Source organism: Anarhichas minor, unplaced genomic scaffold (assembly GCF_050575085.1).
Source record: "Anarhichas minor isolate MPS153535 unplaced genomic scaffold, ASM5057508v1 ptg000041l, whole genome shotgun sequence".
NCBI lineage: Eukaryota > Metazoa > Chordata > Actinopteri > Perciformes > Anarhichadidae > Anarhichas > Anarhichas minor.
The window spans coordinates 2,711,589-2,732,906 of record NW_027466487.1 but is presented as its reverse complement, the minus strand read 5'-3'; the positions used below and the strand labels follow the sequence as shown (position 1 = coordinate 2,732,906).

The following is a 21,318-nucleotide window of genomic DNA, read 5'->3' as shown; positions in this document are numbered from 1 at the left end:
GTTCCGATATCGGAGTACCTTTATTGATCCAGGGGAAGAGGGGCTTAAGAATGGGGAAACATCAGTCAAAACATGGTAAGAAATGTTGACGTTTTGCACCACTGAATAACAAAAATGTTAAAATATTTCGATTAAAGTCTCACACAAACTAACGATTGTCTGTTTTTGCATCCCTGTCTCTGTTGATCTGAAGCGTGCAAGCGCAGAGAAAACCCTGAAGGTGAGGATAAACCGATTATTTTGTATAATGAAGGTTGATAAACTATGGTAATCTAATGAAGTAAGTTGAGCTTGAGATGTATTCTTGCTGATCGGTGTACTTTCTCAATGTTACAGGAGACAGTTTTGTTGTGAACGCCTTCCTCCGGAGAGGGATGGAGGAATGTGAGCGGTACAGCGCGACGGATCACAAGCTGAAGAACATGCAGGTATCGGGCACCTTTCCCTCTTTTTTCTCACTAGACCTAATTGAAATGAAATGAAACGTCTGTTTAAGTCCCCTTTAATGACTAAGACTGTGTGGAAATAAGTTTGAATACTGACTGAGTATTTCCAAGAGTAAAACAAAAAGTTAGCATCCAATAAAAATGAAAACGATTCTCTAATATGATTCTTTAATCCTGTTCTGTCTAAATGGTAAATTGGTGACTGTTACTCTCAGAAATAATTATCTTGTAATGCTGCATGGGCGACATTCATGTTGAGTTTTTCATAAACAAAATTCATTACTGGAAAAAAAAAAAAGAAGTATGCCAGGTGTGTGTGTGTGTGTGTGTGTGTGTGTGTGTGTGTGTGTGTGTGTGTGTGTGTGTGTGTGTGTGTTTGTATGTGTGTTTCCCGATGGGATGGGCCTGTCAAGCACTTCAAAGTTGTCAGGTTGAAGCTGTTACATTCCCTCTTCTTGAAAGAAGAGCTGAGAACTTGAGGGGAAGGCAAATTGTATTCATACGCATGTGTGAGGACACGCTGAAGTTGTAGGTTGTATGGTTGTCATGTCTGGCTCCGGCACAACACCATACAGCGTTCATTCCCCTGCTAGCATCACTGGGCGAGTTATGACAGCCATGAGCCATGTGTGTTAAGCGGCTTGGCAAAGCCGCACACACACACACACACACACACACACACACACACACACACACACACACACACACATAGACTGGATGGAAAGGTAGTCGTTTCTCAGACTGAGGGATATATAACGTTTGCTCTTGTGGCTGCTGGCATCATGAGTCAGGACCGTGTCTTTTCCCTCAATGCCTCCCTTTCTAGTGCGGCTCCCAGTGGGCAGCCCTCTGTGGCATAACATTACATCACTTCAATTAGTGTGTCGTTTTGAGGGGCACAAGAGTCTCAAGCTCTCAGACATGAACTGCAAGAAGTTCACATAGAGGTACTGACAGTCTGTGAGGTGGGTGGTTGTAATAGTGGACGAGCTATGGATTATATCGGGCTATAAACCGCCCACTTATGGCAAATTAAAAGAGAACTTACTCTGCTTCAGACGAGTCTTGAGTTCACACTCCCCTCAAGGAAAACCGCCAAAGGCATAAGCTTGGCACTTATTAGTATAGGTTGATCCCACCCTCACTTCTTTCAAAGTCAGGCCTCTGATTTATTTTGTGTCATTAGTTGGTTATATTAGAGGCTCGTTCAGGCCACAACTAACCAGCCTATTACTTTTCCTGCTTTCTTTGAGACTAATTTAGGAATTGGTTGAGAGGAGACAAACCACAATGCAGTCATGTCTGTTATGGCATGTGGTCCTGATATGTATTTATGGCAAAATATTGCTAAGTAAATAGCAAGTAATGCTTTTGAGGCAGAAAATAACATGATAATTATATTTGACTTGCATTTCCATTTACTCATGTAACTCACTGTTTGCTATATCATTCGGGCAATCATTTCTAGGCCTACTACAGACATTTTTCTTAATAACAGTGAGACATCAGTAAAAAAGGAAAATAAAAAAAGTATTATATAGCATTGGTTTTTCAATTGGAGAAAATAATGTAGGTGCAAAGTGTTATTTTTAAGCCAGGTAACATTTCTACATCACTTTTTATCAATGTTTTAAGCTGTGATAACCCAAAGCATGATGCAAAGTAAAGCTGAAACAATGAGATAATATAAGATAATCCTTTATTAGTTCCACAGCGGGGACATTTGCAATTAGTCAATTAATTGATTCATGTGAAACAGTTTGCAGATTAACCAACAATGAAAATATTGGTTAATGCAGCCCTGATGCAAAGTATCAAATGCCAAATGATCCAGTAGCATGAATGTACTATTGATACTTTGACGATGCATTGCATTTATGTTCACTATTGCATCGCAGAGGCAATATGTGACTGCCTGCTCGTATGCAGTGACAGCTCTACTCACGGTGTTTGAATTGAGCCTGTGTCTGTGTTAATGTAAAGATAGATGATGTCCTCAGGGACACCTCTTATGCCGTATAGTTTCCTATCAAACAGAGTGACTTTCAACACATTTATCTCTGCTGTAGGACGATGCGCCATTTCCTCTTTTGATCCCGCCTTTAATTAATTCTTCACCAGGATTGGATTACATTGTCACACATCCAGATGTAATTATTGGATTATGAGTTGTTAGATCTCTGGGGTTTAGACCGTGATTAAACAAGTCCAAGTCAAATAAAAAATAGCAATTACATACATATATACACATACATATATATGTATGTGTATATACATATATATATATACATATATATGTATGTGTATATATATAAGGGGATAAGGGAATTTGACGTTTTTAGATGGATCTCAGCCACATTTTATTTTGACATCTAGCTCACACCAGACAGTAGTTACATCACTTAGTCCTGGTTGATGAGCAGCAGGGACAGTATAAATTGCTTATGATTTTGTACAGGAGAAGATTGGCCGAACACACTGTTTAGCTCTGACCATCCCCCTCCTCATTGTCAAATGGGGGAGTAGGATTCCTGAGCTGTCTGGCTGTGACTTCAAAGCGCAGAGCTGGGAGTTATAAAAGGGCTCTGATATCAGTGGAGCCTCCGAACCCTCACCCCTCTTTCCCCCTGCCCTGTCCTGGGGGATGGGCTGAGGGATGGAGTATAGCCAGGCGGGGGAAAAGAAGCAAGCGCTACGATAGCCAGTGCCCAACATCAGTTTGTGTAAACCTGTGAAACCTGTCATATCTATTCAGCAGATTGTGAATGAATTGTCGCACTTTAGCAAGATATTACAAAAGATCAAAGGATGCAAGGGCCTGTTTAAATATTGACATTGCCGCAAACCATGATTCAAGGTTGCAGCTGGCGAGTTGCCCTCAGTCTGTAACCCTATAGTCTCCTTAAAGGATGGTATTAGTGGACAAAGAGAGCGTGATTCAGCAGGATGACTTGGCTCATCCAGGCTAAAGTCATCAAGATGTTGACACCTCTTTGCAGGTGCTCAAGACAAATCGTACCTGTTCAAACACCTGGTGTAATGTAAAGATATAACAGGTGAGATCAGAAGAGGCTGTCCAACGTATAATCGCCCACCCCACCCTCAAAAAACGAGTCTAGTCGGTTATTGAATATGTAATATGCAGAATACTCGTTACCCTGTACTTATCCAAACCTGCGTTCATTAGTGGAAGAGCTCTGTGAAGGTTCACTGTGTTTCACCTCTGGAAGCATCAACAGTCCAGACCCTCACATACACAACCACACGGCTTCATTTTGGAGCTTCAAACAGATATGCTTGGATGCCCAAATAATGACAGGCTAATTCAGCCTTTCAGCACCATCTTTTGTCTCGGAACTCCCCACAGACTTGGCCCGTGAAGAGGGAGTGTGTCAACATTTTAAATTCCACAACAATGACCTTTATTATTCCACTTTGAAAGGTTAATAATATCACACTTGAAGTTAAAAGGGCTTGGTTAGGGATTCAGTTGGATGTAATGATGTGCCAAAAGCTCCAAGACATTTATTTTGACTTGTGGAGAGTTACATAGCACTGCACTCCTCAATAATACATTTCGTTTAAGAGCAGAGTTCCCAAGCAGCTCACTCAACTAATTATAAACTAGTGTTTTTTTAACATTCATTTGGAGTCTGTGAATAAGACTTTCCCCTTATATACAAATCCTCATTTGGTGATCCTCCTCACAATGGATGTTATGTTTGGACAATTTTGCCGCTGGGCATTTGGGTATATCTTCTAGTCACCATGTTCATTTTGAGTTTGCAGTATTTGATTTGGATCTGAGGCTGGGATATCTGTGTAATCTTAAGACTGGCCATGAATGACATTTTATTTTTTAAGTTTAAAACTGAGGTCAGCTCTTTTTTTGCTTTTGAGTTGTGTGCACTGGATACAATCCTGTACCTCCTGAAGTCTTTGAGTGCTTGAAAACTTCCCTTAAGAAGTTATTCTCGCCAGCAACGTCTCGTGACTTTTCCCTTCCGCCTCTCTTATACAAACACAAACGATAAAAAAAAAAAAGCCTGTCCCTGACGCGACACCACCAGGGAGCAATACATGGTGGAGAGGAGACAAAAAGGTGTGCACAAATATGTACTGCTTTTGAAGGGACTTGAAGGCATTTGGAGAGTTTTTTTTTTTCCAACCCTTCTTTTTTTGGGGGGAAATTGGCTTCACAAGAAGCGAGCTGTGAGCCTTCATCTCTGAATGAAAAGCATGTGGCTGGCATCCAGAACAGCGGGGTCTTTCAGCACGGCCCCAGCAGACATCTGTTCCTGGTTTGTACAGCAAAATCCTGGAGCAGGGAGAGGGGCTGTGGTGGGAAGGAGGGAGAGAGAGGGTGGTGGGGAAAGGAAGAGAGGAGGAGGAGGAGTGGGGGGTTTAAAGGTGGGGTTTTTTTCATGGAGGAGATATTTCAGGGGTTTTAAAGGTAGTGGGGTAAGGGGAGTAATGGAGAGTCTCATCCGCCTGGTCTACTGCATCGTATTGGGGGGCGGGAGCTGATCATTGACCTCACTTTACCAAATCACACCGCTCTCTTGGGCGTTTTTGTTTTTCTCTATGTTGGTTGCCATTTGTCCAGAACAAACATTCACCTCTCTGTCAGTGTAAACATCATCACCTGGTCGGCTCAGACACTCATCACAAGTGTGAGATGCTTGTTTTAGCCATTCTTTCGTGTTGGAGTGTTTAAGTGTGTTTCACCACATGGCTTCGCCTGTGAGTCAGAGGTCGAGTCCCTCTCCCCCTCTCTGTCTGTGTGTTTGTGAGTGAATGGCTGAGTGAGAGGCAAAGAGTGGTTTGTGTGGTTTGTGCCTAATAGAGAAAGACATCAGAAACACTGCAGGAAGATTAAATGTTTATTTTTCTGAGGATATTTATACGGTCTGAAGTACTTTGAAGCAGTTTGCGCAATTCCTCTGTGACCTGAACTCGTGAAGGGAGCAGGCCTCTCTCTGGCCATCAGGAGGAATCAAAGAGCCATCACACATTGGTTCACAATCCTTCAGTACAAACCTGTGTGTCAAGTAACAAATGAGCTATTGACCCTCCCACCCCTTTGGTTTAAGTTGGTTTAAATATATGACGTTACAGTAAGCTGCTTAGCTTAGCATAAAGACAGGAAACGGGGGGAAACAGCTAGCCTGACTTTCCAAAGATAAGAAAATCTACAAATTTCCTACGAGCCCCTTTAAAGGTGCTTTCGGACAGTGAGTGGCTGCCACTGTCCGAAAGCACCTTAAGGCCGCAGACAGACTAAACCTATGGCTCAACTTTTGATGTAGCACAGCGCTGACTTGGCCAACCACATACACACAAAATTACATTTCTGATGGATTACTTTGTTACGTGAACACTGTATTTCTACAGTTTACCTCTGGCAGAGTATTACAAACCGTGCAGTGTTTTTGTGTATGAAAAGCAGGTACTGGTTTCATATCTCACCAATACCTAACACAACATGCCCCTACCAACGCCTAAGGTCATTAATCAACACGTTATCTTGTTTTGTTCAGGAAGACACTGTTTCCTGCTCACCAATAATCCAGATAAACCAGATATGACGTGTTAGTTATTGAGCGTTAGAGGTGCTGGTACACAGATTTTTGTTCTTGTTGGACAGAGCCAGGCTAGCTGTTTCCTCCTGTTTGAAATCTTTGTGCTAAGCTACAGTAAGCTAACCATTTCTCCTGGCTGTAGCTTCATATTTACTGTACACTGAATAGACATGAGAGTCGCATCAGTCAATAATATAAGCATGTAATGTCTTAATGCCTATTTTTTGCCAAGGTTATAGTAAAAATAGCTATAACACATCCACATTTCATCCACTTATTGATGGCATAAATAATTATTTGAATTTACAGCTTACAGCTCAAGAGAGAATCGTATATATTTAGACAAGAGAGATGACAGTCGCGTCGTTCATTATTGGAGCTCTTATCTGCAGACATATGGAATGAAGCTCTGTAGCCTTTGGAGCTATCTCTCAGTCCCATCAGCGCCGCTTTGAAGTCACTTCTTGTCACTGCTTTTCATGATATTTATGAGATATCTGATTGAGTGCTTCAGAGGGAATAGTGTAGCTTTACAGGACCGGATTGCAGCATGCAATTGTATGTGAATATCTCAACTTCCTGAATGGAGCCCATCCCAGGTTTTCAGTGACACTACATGACCTAGACGTGCGTTTTCAGTGATGACAGCAGGGAGACCTCACTTCCCCTTCATGGTTAGTGTGCTGGTGGCTGCTTGGGGCAGCCCCGCCTAGGGTTAACACTGGTCTGTGTCTTTGCTCTCGATCGCTGCCTGCCAGGGGAAAGAAAATACCTGAAGCTGGAGCCCAGTGCTTAGCGCTGACATTTTTGGCAAAGGATGCTGGATCCAAGTCTGTGTTTGATCTTATGCTTCTCCCAGCCAAGTAAAACACCGGGAGACTCAAAGGTTATTACATTTTAGTGTGTAAGGTATGTTTCCACATAAAACCCCTGTTCCCCCTTAGAAAGCTTTAGCTCTTTTCCAAGTGGACTTCATTTCGCAAGCCTCAGAGCAGCCAGGGGAATATCATATTTTTTCAGTTATGGTTGTTGATAGTGTTATTATATGCTGTCAGTATAGCCATTGTTAATTGATTTAATTGTTGAAATGACATCTTCAGTGAGCGTAGTGCCTGTGTGGAGCTCAGGGAGGAGACAGAAAGCTTCAGACTATATCTTCAGAGGAGCCAAAGCAGATCTATGTTTGTTCAATATTTTCTTGCTTTGAATATTTGCAGATTGAAAGGGAGACGGAAGATTAGCTTGTTTGTTTAAAGAGGACAGGAGATTCCTCTTTTGGACACAAGTTTGTTATGTTATGAAATTCAACAAATGGAAACTTGAGATTGCCTCCACAAAGGTCAGATGCTGACCTGACATATATTTCACAATGCAAGCCCAGGGAAACTAAATAGCATTGTGCAGCACAATGCACTGATAGATATGAGTAACTTAGAAGATACATCTTTGGCTTTTCAAATTTTGTTGTCAGTGCAAAACAGAATTGAATAGGTAGAACATGATAAGGACAACACTGCCAGAAGAAATATCATTTCTAAAATGTGTGTAAAATTAATTTGAACCTTTATGTTTTAAGCTACTCATCGACACTCCTCATGTTGTGATGTCATATGCATCTCCTTTGGCCATTTGGCAGATTACATTCGCTTTCTGTATTGTTAAAGCACAAAATGCTCTCAGAGTCAGCCCTGAACGCTTCGGAACCCCATTCTTGCTCCACATTCCTGAACCCGACGCCCTGCTAGGTTTGAGAGTGAAACACCACAAATCCTGGCTTCCTCTATGCTTAAGAAAGAAAAAAAAGCCCAGCGGTGGGTACTCCTGCCACTGCTGGCATTGTCTGTCATTGTTGTGATGCGGCACTATTTAAAACCTTTGCTTGAAGTATTTTCTACATATAGATCAAGCATTCTGCAAGGTTGTCATGCTTATAGTATGCACACCAGGTGTCCCTTGTGAGATTTAGGAGTACTGCCATGATTTTGAATGTTTATTCCATACAAGGAGTCAATACCTTCAGTTTATTTGATGTTCAAGAACCTTGAAAAAAAACGTGGAATTTATAGCAGAACTGTGTTCATAGGTGAACAGACTTTACACAACATCCATCTTCCTGTCTTCCAGTTTCATATACAGAATGCCATAGCACAAGATTTATCAACACACCCAAAACCCAGACCCCTGAGGAGCTAGGCATCTTTCTCTCAGCCTCCCCCTCTTTGGGACCCCGAGCCTGCACATGTGTAGGTATCGCTATTACTCAGCTCATAAAACGCCACAGTCCCATCTGAAAGTGGTTAGCTGTTGAAACACACGAGCAGCTTCAAAGCTTGGATCCAGGCTCTGCAGACAGCACAGGCCTGGCCTCCCTTCTGCACATCACATTCTTCTCCATTGGGGAATGGCTGCAAACCTGTTCCCATCATCAAAACCCTCAATGGGTCTCCATTAAAAGGAAGTGGTTTATTTTTGTCATAGGTGGTAATTTTTCAGGGGAATTTAAATTGGGAAAGAATGACTGCGGAATGATTTTACTCACATTATGTGCTGGTGTATTTATGTACTGAAACACCTTTTGTGCTTTTCCTATATGTGACAAGAAGAGAGGGAGAGGATGAAACAGTGCTGAAAGAGGCCACTGTTCTCATTTCCTCTGAAGGTCGCTTTCTTTTCTTCCCCCACCCATTTCTTTCCTGAGCCCCGTCCACTTCAAAAGCTGACCTGGCCCTGTGTGTGCGCCGTGTAACTTGTTTACCTAAAGGCTCATTTCAAATAAACAGCGGTTCTCCTTGAGATGCCTGCCCCCCTCACTGAGAGCCTTTCAGAGACACCATCTGCTTGTAGGTGCTTTACTGAGAAAACGCACTCTTCTAAACAGGATTTTTATTTCATGATATTTCTGCTGAGTGACTTTTGTGGCATGTGGCTTTACAAAAAAAGCGTATAGTGGACCAAAATGTGTTAAAAGCTGTGTTAAAAAGTCAGAAAAAACACCACTAGCTTATAGAATATCTGCATTTAAAAGTTTGTGGTCCAAACAGTAACAGTTTTCTGGTAGTAGATCTGCCTATAAATGAATACAGGAAAGTTCTCAGATATACCAGCTCTGGAAGTTCCCACTTCTACATGTTGATAGGGGCTGACTGATCCTATCACTTAAAGAATGCCAGTGTATCAGAATATCTGAACTTTTACCCCCAGTGTCATGTGCTCAGCTTTGAGAACTGCTCTATCCTGGCAGCATCTCATAGCTTTTAAGGTGTTATTGCACATCAGCACCTTCGGCATTTTGAAGCATAATTCATCTTTCAAGAACTTTTATCAAACATTAAGTGTCACACTTAGCGCTTTCAAGTGGACTGCCTCCGGACGTGCTGTGTGACAGAGAACAAGACTCCATCCGACTTGTAGCTTTATACTGAGATAAGATAAGAATATACGAGCAGCTACGCTAAGCTAACTTGGCTCATGTTTAAGTGCTCTTTCATATTGCCTCACGGCCCTGGTTTCCACTAATTATGGCTGTGAAAGCAGCAGCTCTCTGTGCGCTTTGCTGAGCTGCCCTCTGCACCATAGCCTTTTGATCTCTGCTTGTGCCATGGATGAATTACGTTCCAGAATTTCACACTGGGGAACTGTGCTTCAGACACACACAGCTAGTCTGTCAGGTCACTAAAGTGCACACATGGCAGCTTCAGTCCAAAAGCAAGAAGCACAGATGTTACAGTCTCGCTGACTGCGGCCTCAAAATCTCCACTTGGCATGTTTCTGTGATGTGTCACAAATGAAAATTATAATTCCTGGTTTGCACCATGACGTTTTCAAAAGTAATTCATCATATCCTCATATCCTTTTTAGTTTTTCGACCAGTAATTTTCTTTGAGAATAAGTCAACAGATATATGAATGAGCTTTGCATGATATTGGTGCATCAGTAATTGGCCCATGTGCTACTTTTTTTTTTTTTTTTCATCTGTTCCTCTTCAGCTTTCAACTTTGTCCCCTTTTTTCATGGGAAGTTGCGTCTCATATGCCAAAGCATTACAGCCTGTGGCCCTTTGGCAATGGTCCATTTTACATGTCCAGGCTTCCTTCACATCATCTGAATATCGTGGAGTCTCCTCCGCTTCCTGTGCCCAGCAGGTGTGTATTTTTAGGACTCCTCAGGAAAACACTTGGTGTTAACCCAGGGATGACCCCCTGTCCAGTTCCAGGACTGTAAGGAACTTCACAGCTTGGAATTAAGACGGGTCTTGCAGTGTCAAGAATTCTCGTGGTCTTCGAAACTGGCAATCCCTACCGGCTGGAGGAGACAGTCAAAGAGAGTTACACAAAAACACAGAGAAAGACAGGAGATAAAAGAGGTGCAGCCACTTTAAATATGCAGGGTATTTTTTTTTCTGTATATCAGATTCAAGATATGTGGCTTAAAAAAACTGTGCAGCAGTCTGCATAGCCAAGACAAAGCCAAGAGTCTTAAATATTTCATAGTAAGGAGGATCAGTACCAATTATGCAAACAAGCGGTGTCTCCTGGGACTTGAGGTTTGGCAAGTGTCATTGAGAATCGCAGATGAGTTATCATGGGCTCTGCTTGTGTGCTTGCCTGTCTACCTTGGTTATTTGTTGCATCCTACTGCACTGAACTCTGTATTTTGGCAGTCTGTGACCGGCAAGCCCAATTCTCCCCGAGGGCTGAATGCAATAATAGTTCAGCGCAACAGCCGCCCGTCTCTGTTTGCCCAGAATGCCTCACAGATGGATGTGTTGAGAGTTCATGCTACATTACCGGCTGATTGGTCACGGCTGCAAAAGCTCCTCTTATCGTGGTCAGTCATATGGATCTTTACTTCTCTGTGTAAATTACCCATAGGGAGCCGTAACTAGTGGACGGTAGAGCTGTGGTTTTGACCCTGAACCTGTTGTTTTCCTGCCTGAAGACGTGTTCAGGAAACCAGCAGGCAGCTCATCCACCAGCTCACAAGCCCTCAACAGCAGGAGTCCAGCAGGAGTGAGCAGAGAAGTCATCGTGGATTAGATTAACAGCATCATTCAAGTGTGGGCTCCGATGGGTACATGGAAAGCTCAAAGAAACTCAACTCACTCAAATAAAAATAGAAATTGTAATTTCGATGAAGAAATATATCCACATGTTATGTTAAGGAGGAAAATAAACAGCCAACAAGGATTATAAATGATTATGGCTCTGATCTTCAGTAATTTTAGTGTTTAAGCTGCACAATAACCTGAGCCAGCTGTCACAACGTGTTGCAGTTGAGAGTGAGGAAACACGCAACAAGTAATGGATAAAGGAAATAGTTAAAATAGATATATTTTTAAAATAGTGGATTTTTATTTAAATGTGTGGATAAACTAGAATCATTAGCTAAAACTCAACAGTTAAAAGTAATGGATACATGGTTGAGCCTCTGCAACTAGCAGTAGAAATGTGAACTTTACCAAAGCAACCTACACACTGACAAAAAATATTGTAACAATATCCATTGAGCAACCAATTTATAATCCATCCGTAAGAATATATTTGTAACATGACGGGTGGTGTTGATTAAGAGGTACTTCAGCTCATGTCGGGCCGTTGGGGTACATCAGACAAAAAACGGTTGACGTGCAGCTGTCCGTCCCCAACAGGGTTTGTTTACATTTCTCAGTCACCCACAGGAGCACTGCAATGCCTGTAGTTTCACCAGCCTCCAACCACAGAGCCTCGCCCCTATGAACTGCCAGGCCTGGTTTTCAAAGCTGTGACTCAAATCCCTTGTAGCTTAACAAAAACGAGCAGTGAAAACAGTGGCGTCGGTGGTTATCTCACAGGTGAGAGCAATTATAACTGACATCTCAATACTAGACTGACGGCTGGAAACTTGACGCTAACTTCACAAAAAGTGTCCTTTACGGGTGGGAGTGATTGTGTTGAAATGGTTTTCACCCAGCAGAAGCAGGCAAGTCGGACAGGTAACTGACATACAACCAGTTTGAAGAGTTAATCTATCCTAAACCCCTGATTATATGAGGTCATTGCAGCTGATCAGTTTCAAACCCTGCTCAGCTGGAAACTTGTGGAGAGCACCTAACTGTGAGAGGTGGAGTTGCTTTAGGCAGTAATGGGATTGGCATTGCAGCCACTTCACCCACAACCTGGCATTCTTATATCCACTGTGTTGTTTAAAGGGCCTGAGGAATGTGGAACAAATCCCCTCAGCTTTATCGGCCCGGGCACGCTCCCCATTGGCTGGACTTAAGAGCCAGGGGCCTGCGCGGGAGCTTACAGAATTTCACATGGAGGCCAGAAACAGAGGAACATCCTGTTTGAGTCTAACCGCCTGTCTCACACTGGCTTTGATATGCCATCGCCTTGTGCACTCGCTTCTCTCTTGTTTGTCAGGGTGGGTGTGCATGTTTGAAATCCTGACTGTTTATATCCTGTCTAGTTTCTGTGTATTTTTTCTTTTACGTCTTGTGCTGAAATGATTAATAACTTGATCAATAATTTGGTTATTCATAGTAAGTTAAGCTTTAAATCTTAATACCTAACCAGTATGCATCATCACAAGACACGTGGACTGAGGAATTTCTAAAGATTTGAGTCAAAACTTTGAACAAAAACATTCAAGTCTTGAGTTTGCACCTAAAATCCCAGAACAAAATAAAAGAAAAAGACATGCAGCTTCAGTTCTGACTGCTAAAAGAACCCATTTCACTCAACTTTTGTTTGAGGAGATCGTTAAATGTGTGAGTGCATATAACATATGGCATTGGTCATATATATAAGTCCACTCAGAGACTATTGCATTACACCACCAAGACCTGTTACCTCTGAATTAAAGCAACATGCTCTCTGTGGTGCAGTCATTATATGTGTGGCACCGCATTTTAAACTTTATTTCAGTGTTTTGTGTTTCACATAAAGTGAACCATGACAGCCACTTTGTGTTTTTCTCTTTCCAGTAACTGATCAAATAGTGTTATGATCGACTGCCTCTGTATAATTTAATACATTTGCCGAACCCAGATTCATGAGTGTGATTCCAGTCACTGGTATGAAGCACATGGTTTCCAAGTCCCTACAGTAGCTGCTTGTGTGACAGCTGAGAGGAGGACACTCCATTACATCAGACTCCTATCAAAGCCCACTTTAATGAAGGCAAGCTGATTACAGCATCGGTGACAGATGCAGGGTGGTCAGCCAGTGATGCTAATCTTTGTTTATGCCATCCAGCAGGTCACAATTTAAGTGAGAGAAAGATCAGTGAGAGGGTGAGGAGGAGACTGGAGGGGCGTGCAGAGTTTAGGAGATAGTCTCTCCTGATTGAATATGAGCGGGTGACTTTCAGTGGTTTACGTGCTGCTCTTACATAGACAGGCATGCATGCTCATCGCTCCCCACAGCTGTTGTTATATTAAGAACGAAGAGGCTTCGCCCTCAGTGATTCATGTCCTGCCAAGGGAGAGGTTTTGCCTCCTGTTTGACCTCCAAGAGAGTCCCGCTACCCTGAAAGGGCCATATCTGGGCCATCTTGGCCACATGGGTCCAGTCCAGATGACAGGATGGCATTCTGCTCTGATCTCATTGCCATTCATAGAAAGAGATGTCAGGGCACATACTACATAGATAAAATACCCCAATTAGTGGACAAAGGCACATTTTAGTAATGGCAAGGATCAATACGGCAAGGCTGAACTTGAAAATGCTCCAGACTTATGTCATAACGGTGCACGGTTAGAAATTGAATCATAATAACATGCTTTTAGCTTGTGTTTATATTGTGATGGACATTATTAGGCAGGCTAGCTCAAACCCAGCAGTATTTGCAGTGCTGTTTGTTTTCATATTGCTGCTCAGTACAGGCTGAGGCCAATCTGCTCTGTTGACTCTGAGCACCATAATTACCCTGCCTGTGACTGAAAGCTGATGCCTGATGAACCAGAGGGAGAGAGAGGTCTCTGTGCAGCCGTCAAGAAACCAACATATTGTTCTTTTACTGTCTTGCAAGAGAAGAGACAGAATTTGTGCAATTGGCCTTCTCTCTTTAGCTCTCCGTATTTTCAGCCCCAGCCCCTTCCCCCCTCTCTCCCCCCTCATCTCCCTTTCTTCTACTTTGCCTTTCCTCAGTGTAACAGTTCACATCTGGTTTTGAGTCGAGGCCAGGTTGGTTTCTTCTGGAATGGAGGGCTTTTATTTCTCAATGGCCCTACTCCATCTCCAGTTTCATTCTGCGGTGAAGAGTATGCAGTTTGTTTACGAAGTGGTGTTCCTTTCTTTATATTGATTCTACTCAATCCTCATTTCCATCATGGGGGAACCCCACATTCATCTCCTATTATTGGCCAATGGCAGCGGGAATGTTGGTCGACTGGTGGTCGTCAAAGCTTTACTGTGGCGCCCTCCTTAGTGTCAGTTCCATGTGACTTTGTATTTCTAGAAACTGTGTACATCCTGGAGAAATTAAGGAAATAACTGAGATTGTTGGTGTGGTTTGAACAAAGAACTGCACAGACACAAACACAATGTAATGTGCTGTTGTAGCACCTAATGTAAAAGTTGTTTCAAAACTAATTACACTTTATTTTAAAAAGTAAGCTAACTGAACTATTTAAGAAAACCACATTGCTTTAAATTATACGAGGAAGCGTCCAGACAGTATCCTGTGTTTGTGTTTTTTCCAGCATATGTATGTACTTGGATACGCATCCAGACATCTGATCACATTGCCGTATTTCATACCCTGAGGCTAGAGGAACTCTGTAAACAATCTTCCCGTTAGCCTCCTTGTTTTTGAAGATGTGATATTAAAAATGTGTACACTTATATTTAGGGGGGTGAGCTAGAAGAGGGGGGTGTGAGAACAAAGATGTGCAGTGTTTTCCAGCAGGAGGATCTCTCTCTCTCTCTCTCTCTCTCTCTCTCTCTCTCTCTCTCTCTCTCTCTCTCTCTCTCTCTCTCTCTCTCTGTCTGTCTGTCTGTCTGATGTCACCTGGTAGGGAGCTATGAAAGCGTCCCCTGGTTACCGTATCCCATATAAACGTCTGCCGGTAGGCTGAGGCTTTAGGTAAGCTTGGCAGAACTGCTGCATTAAACAGGAACAAACATCACACACCTCGCTGTCTGTCTCTTATGTCCAGGCGTCTGGGAGACAGAACCTGTTTACATGGAAGAACACTGTCAGTGCATACTTTCAATGCACTTTTTTTCTCTTCAAGACAACAGATCTAATACCTTATCATCTTCTTGTCATTCTTGTCGAAGCGCCCGTCCCACACATGCAGTTTTCCATCTGTCTCCCTCATACCTAATATCACACACAGTGTGGATGTGTTTATCATGGGCTTTCAGGTGTACGCCACTGGTGGAATAGAAGGAACACTTTGCACCAAAAACACATTTGCGTAGCCTACAGAGCAGTTTGTGATCTGATAGTGAAAGAATGAGCACAGCCAGATGCCAGAAAGCAGTTAATTACACATGTGGTGGGCAGATTTGAGCCCGACACCGTGGGCGATGTGGAAGGAGATGCCATGTGTTTAGACGTTAAACTGCAGACTGCGGTCGGATCTAGCCTGCTCTCTCATTAGCTCCCCCGATGGATGTAATGAGCATGGAGGTGGTGGTGGTGAGGGGGAGCCATGTGTTCAACACGAGCCCTGCTGGTCCCCTCCTTTTGCATGCAGCAAGACGTCTCCTGATATCAGAATTTTAATTAGAGACAAGGTTCACTTTTGCCAGTTGGTTGATTGATTTGTTTCATTATATTTAATGCTGAATCCTGAGTCTTTCATTTAGAGGTGCTCATACCTTGCTCTGCATCCTCATGGGAACGAGGATAAGGGGAGTCAATGGTTGTCTTTGATGTTCCTCTGAGCTGCAGAACAGTGTGTCTGTGTGAACTGCCTCTTCCTTACATACTGCCCTTCATTAAGGGGCTGCCCTACAAAGAGGGGAGATAAAAGCATCCAGTGCAGAAAGGAAACAACAACTTGGCAGCAGAAACCACAAAGACGGAAACTGTGTGATTTTGTGTAGGGATGCACATATGCTCGTCTGGTAACTTGTGTGTATATTTGGTGATTAAAGACTGCAGCTTGTACCAGTTGTCTCCACCTTTCCCAAGAAGCCTTCCAGAGTCTGTTAAAAACCCACCTCCACCTCTCCCACTGGGTCTGGAGTAAGCAATAGATAGGCCTTATCTCCCCTTTAACAAACCACATACTCCTCTGCTTTACTCTTATCTGCTTCTCCACTCTCTCATCTTTGTTCCTCTTATCTTTCATCTCTCCCCCCCCCCCCCCCTTTGTGCCCTCTTTCCTCTGCTCCTTTCTTTCCTCTTTATTCCTCCCGCTTATTTCCTGCACCTCTCCTGTTTCCCATCTCCTCCTCTCCCCAAGGCTCAACTCCCATTATTTTTGCTGTTTTCTCTCAATGTCTCCGGTGGCCAATTTGCAGGGGGTGTCCGAGCCTTGACCCTGAGACTCAACCGGCTCCCCCCTTTCAGCGGTGAAGGTCAGGGCCAGATTACAGGCTGGAGGTATCATCCTCTGAAGTGAGGAATAATCACGGGCTCTGAGATTGTTAAATACAACCACGGGCCCTGGCGCTGTCATTACTCTGAGAAAGAGGGGAAGGGGAAGGGGGGCTTGTTCACCTAAACGCATGCAGATGTTCAGACTCTCGCTTGAGCCTCGGTTCTGTTGAAGGTACACGGAGTTCTTTTGTTTTCTAGCATCTATCTGTTTTTTATTTGTCTCGTTTCACTGGGTCTCCTTGAATCAATCTGGTGGGGTTTTATTTCAAAGTGTGTGTGGAGCAGCTTAGAGGACTGAGATGACGTAAATAAGATGAATCATTTGTTGTTTAAATACTTGTGGTTTAGGGGCTGTGTTTCCACAATCCAGTCGTAATTAAAGAATGGCTCTGTGTGCATTGAGACCCTTTTGCCTTTGCCTCAGTGCGCCTTTGCATTAGCACATGTGTGGATGGGATGGTTATGAATACATTGTGGTTCTGTTTTATGCAGGATATAGATTAGTCACATATGACAGCAGAGCGTTTTCCCCCTTACACCCCTTTGTCATGCTTTTGCTTTATGGCTATGGAATTGTGTATTTAATCAGTCCCATCCTATCTGCATGGAAATTTCCATCTGGCAATTATTCTCCATTCAAAATAAATACACATGTTACTGTGAGTTTATTGCGAGGTTTGTGAAACATAAACCAAACTTCTCGGAATCACGTTTTGCAATGGGAAATACAGCAAATCTTTTCCTTAAACTTCTTCCATCAAACTCTCCATGCTGGGTTTCATGTCAAGCAGGATGATAATAAACAGGTCGGTTCAGAGAGAGAGCTCAGGCGATGAAGTGCATTATGGGTTTTTTGATGGACAAGAGGGGTCCATCTGAAGGGCTTGGAGGAATCTTGAAAGCTTGGCTTTGGCCGCACTCGTCGTGTCCCAGACAGTCAAACACAATAAGCGTGCAGATGTTCAAAGGGTTTGGCCGCGCTGGAGCCTCCAGCCCTCTCCTCTCATCTGAGTAGGAAATGCTTTAGCTGGAACTGTTTGTTTTCTCTGTGTCTGTGGTCTGAACTGTAGATTCACTTACATCTCTGCCCCCCCCCCCCCCCCCCCCTCCCCCTCCTCCCTCTCTCCTCATTTCTTTCCTTGTCCCAGGGGTTTCCAAACCGTGAGCTGAAGGAAAGACAATTCACAGATCAACACTGTCCCCTAGAGGGTAGGTTGAGAAGGATGTCTCACTCATTGATAAGCTTTTATGCTGAAACCATGCTTTATGAGGCAGAAAACAGATCTAACGTAGTATGGTTGTATGTATCTGCAATTAGTATGTATGATCTATTAAATAAAACAGCTCTGTAAGATATAATCATATGCATTTATTATTTCAAGATACTTTCATGTAGAATTTGCAAAAGCAGCTAAGTTCAATATTGAGATATTCCGGTTTCATTTTTGAGAACACAAATGCATGTTATATTGACACAAAAGCATAAAAAGGGATGTATGTGTTTGGTGAGCAGTTTTCATTGGAATGAATAGGCTGTAATGCTAAACACATTCAACATATAAAGTAAAGTGTATGATCTTTGAGATTTTCTTTGAAAGTGTAGCTACCAAACCACACATAATGTTGCCCAATGTTTGTATGTGTCTAAACTTGAATGTGTCCTTCTGTGTTGACAGTGGCTCTTCCTCCAGAGAAAGCTGAGGGCTGTGAAAGCTACCTGCAGTACCTGCACTCTGAGGATGGAGTGCGGGAGATACTTCGAGATTCGACCAAAGCTCCCGGGAAAAAACGCATCAGTCTGGATGTAAGCAGTTATGTGCAATTCTGTAATGTGTTAAAGTCACACGTTTAACATGAATATGCAACAAAGTGGTGGCACGGGGTTCTGAACCAGGCCTGTTCGGCATGCTGGAAGGTGCATGTCCAGCCAATGTTGTCAAAGTTATTCCAAAAACATACAGCTCAGGTAGATTGGGACTCTAAACTGCTCATAATTATTAAAGGGAGTTCTATCTGTGTTAGGCCTTTGGTGGTCTGAGGACCTGGGTCAGAAAAAGGTCAAGAGACCTGAGTGTTGCAATAGTCTTGTGTTCCAGTGAGTGAGAAATGATTTCAGCTTAGGTTAGAAAATAAATGCATGGTGGGTAACCTCTATCCTAGCCGCAGCTGTATGCCTTCACTCCTGTGCACAGAACATCTGTCTGTATGTTGACCCTGCTCCAGACCATATCCTGATTGAATTTAGGGACCAATAAATAGAATAAATAGATTGCAGTGTTTAGACTTCTATGTTTTAAAGAACTGCTTGGATCTGCTCTTTGGTGATCACTCCTGGTTATGTGAGCTGAGGAGATAATATAGAACCATAAAGGGCTGCTTCTCTCCCAGGGGACTCCTCCCTTGTAAGTGCACACCGCCTTTCACACAGTGTCAGCTCTCCACCATGCCTGCAGCAGGGCCTATACTCCAGATGTTTATTTTTCCAATTATGGCCATGTTACTAGATACATCTGAATCAAAGTTACTGCCAAAAAGTTGTAACTGAGAATTGAGGTTGTGCTCATTTTTCCTGGAAGAAAGTAGAAAGAAAAGGTCAGAGTGGTAGGGCCCACCATGCTGACTTAGTTCCCCACACAAGGTAAAGGCAGCAGAGAAGTGATCTGTTTACATGTTGAAAACCAGACTTTCAGTTGGCCTCTGTTCTATTGCTTTAAATTATTTTTTTTAACCAACACTTTCTTATGCACAGGAAGGCAGTCTTTAAATATACCCCCTTTTGTTAACAGTATATTCTTGTGCAGAAAGAATGAAAACATCACAAATTTCCTTTTGAACAATGTTCATGAATCCCACTGAAGACGGCGCCTGTGACGATTAAATTGGACGTACTTTGCTGCCCCCAGCTGTCATAAACGCCATCTTTGACACACTGTAGAACTACTATCAATTTGCTCATTATCTAAATAAATATGTAGATTGAAACCTTTCAAATGTTAATGTATATCAAGTATGATAATGTTTGTCTCCACAGGACTTGGAGTGTGCCGTTTCTGTGGAGGATGACAACCGTCAGGAGTGGATCTTCACGCTTTATGACTTTGACAACAGTGGGAAAGTTACAAAAGATGTGCGTGTTTCTTACCTTTCAGCTGTTTTTTGGTCAAAGGTCAGACTACAAACCGTCCTAACTGTGTTTTATCTCTCACTATAGGACATGTCTAGTCTGATGCACACCATCTACGATGTGGTGGATGCCTCTGTGAATCACTCCTGCCATAAAAAGAGCAAGACTCTACGTGTCAAACTGACTGTCACTCCAGAGCCCAAGTGCAACAGAAGAGAAACAGGAACAGGTACATGACAACAAAAACAGCATCATACCTCACATTATTTACTATCCCAGTATGTTGTGAGCCAACTCAGCATTGCCTGTATATTTGTAGAGTTTAGATGCTGTGGTGTTTTTGTAGAAGCACTGTAGCCATTACTGCAATGTCTGACCTGGTTATTCTATAAAATACAAACAAAATAATTTGAATTGTTAATATCATAACTTGATAACTTGACATTTTCTCTGAAGGCATGAATTGAATGGGAAAAAAAACCCTGCCTAGTATTTATGTCTGTAAGCATGAATGTCACTGGACACTTTTCCTGGTCTGAGTTCTTGTATTTGACCTCTTCAGATCGCTGTCACCAAGAAGAGGGACGTTCAGCTGACAAGCGACTGTCCTCCTACGTCAGGTCAGTCCTCTGCTTTGAAGGCTGGTCTGTGTGTGTTTTAATATTTCTTCTAGTTTATTTGTGTAAATAATTGAGAGTTACTCATTTTACTCATTGTTTGCAGCAAAGGGCAGAGCAATGAGGCGCCGCCCACAGACGGTCAGCATTACTGTGTGGACGAGAACACAGAGAGGAGGAATCACTACCTGGACCTGGCTGGTATTGAGAACTACACCTCCAGATTTGAAGGTAACAGCCTGCTGGTTGTTGTACCCTCAAATTTGTATTATTCTATTACAATGACAGGTTGAACGTTGACTATGAGGAAGCTGAGGTGTAACAGCAGTTCAAAGTACAGTGTTATACATCATATTTGTACTAACCACTGACCCTGTGCCTGTCCTTTAGGAACCACCCCTGCCTTCCCTCCAGAAGAGGCTCATGTTCGAAGCTCCCAGAGCCAGAGTCGCTCACGCTCCCATGAACCAGAAGCCCAAGTTGTTCACCAGCGTCGCTCACAGGTCATCAGCGATAGCTACAACCCCACTGAGTCTCGAAGCAAGGGCACACAGTTCGTCAAATCTCCCAAAGGAACCTACAAGGGAGGCGGAGGGAATAACGGGGGCAGCGGAGGCGGCAAATCCACTAAATGTCACGGCCACCACCCGCCTATGCAAAGCATGCTGCACAGTGGCAGCGCAGCAGGACACGGGGGTCAGGATGTGTACCACTTGCCCCACCAAGCCCAATCCTCTGGCCACCACCAGCACCCTTTGCAATACAGCCACAGCAAACGCCTTAGGGCAAAAGCCCGAGAGGCCATGTCTCCATCCAAAACCCCGCTGTCCCCTCAGTCCCACCCCCAGCAACAGCCCCCTGTGCCCTCTGTACTGCCAAGCCTGGAGAGAGAGCAGGCATCTGGCCCACCTGGGAGCCCAGGGTTTGTGGTTCCTGTGGTCCAGCGTCACGAGCACCACCACCACCATGAACACCACCACCACCACCACTACCACCATTACCATCAGACATGA

General features: G+C 43.3%; 1 protein-coding gene across 1 annotated transcript; it reads left to right on the top strand.

The window, feature by feature from the left end:
* Positions 1-50: 50 nt before the first annotated feature.
* On the top strand, positions 51-21,318 carry nkd2b (NKD inhibitor of WNT signaling pathway 2b). The gene is made up of 10 exons (XM_076109514.1): positions 51-75; positions 194-220; positions 337-428; positions 17,713-17,773; positions 18,241-18,368; positions 19,596-19,691; positions 19,776-19,917; positions 20,251-20,308; positions 20,412-20,536; positions 20,696-21,318. The coding sequence occupies exons 1-10, from the start codon at positions 51-53 to the stop codon at positions 21,316-21,318; spliced, it is 1,377 nt and encodes a 458-aa protein (XP_075965629.1).

Bases quoted from the DNA above. Each gene is read 5' to 3' on its own strand.
- nkd2b (XM_076109514.1), top strand. From the start codon at position 51: ATGGGGAAACATCAGTCAAAACATG. The intron at 19,692-19,775 runs GTGCGTGTTTCT...CTCTCACTATAG, and splicing joins GTGGGAAAGTTACAAAAGAT to GACATGTCTAGTCTGATGCA. The intron at 20,309-20,411 runs GTCAGTCCTCTG...CATTGTTTGCAG, and splicing joins CGACTGTCCTCCTACGTCAG to CAAAGGGCAGAGCAATGAGG.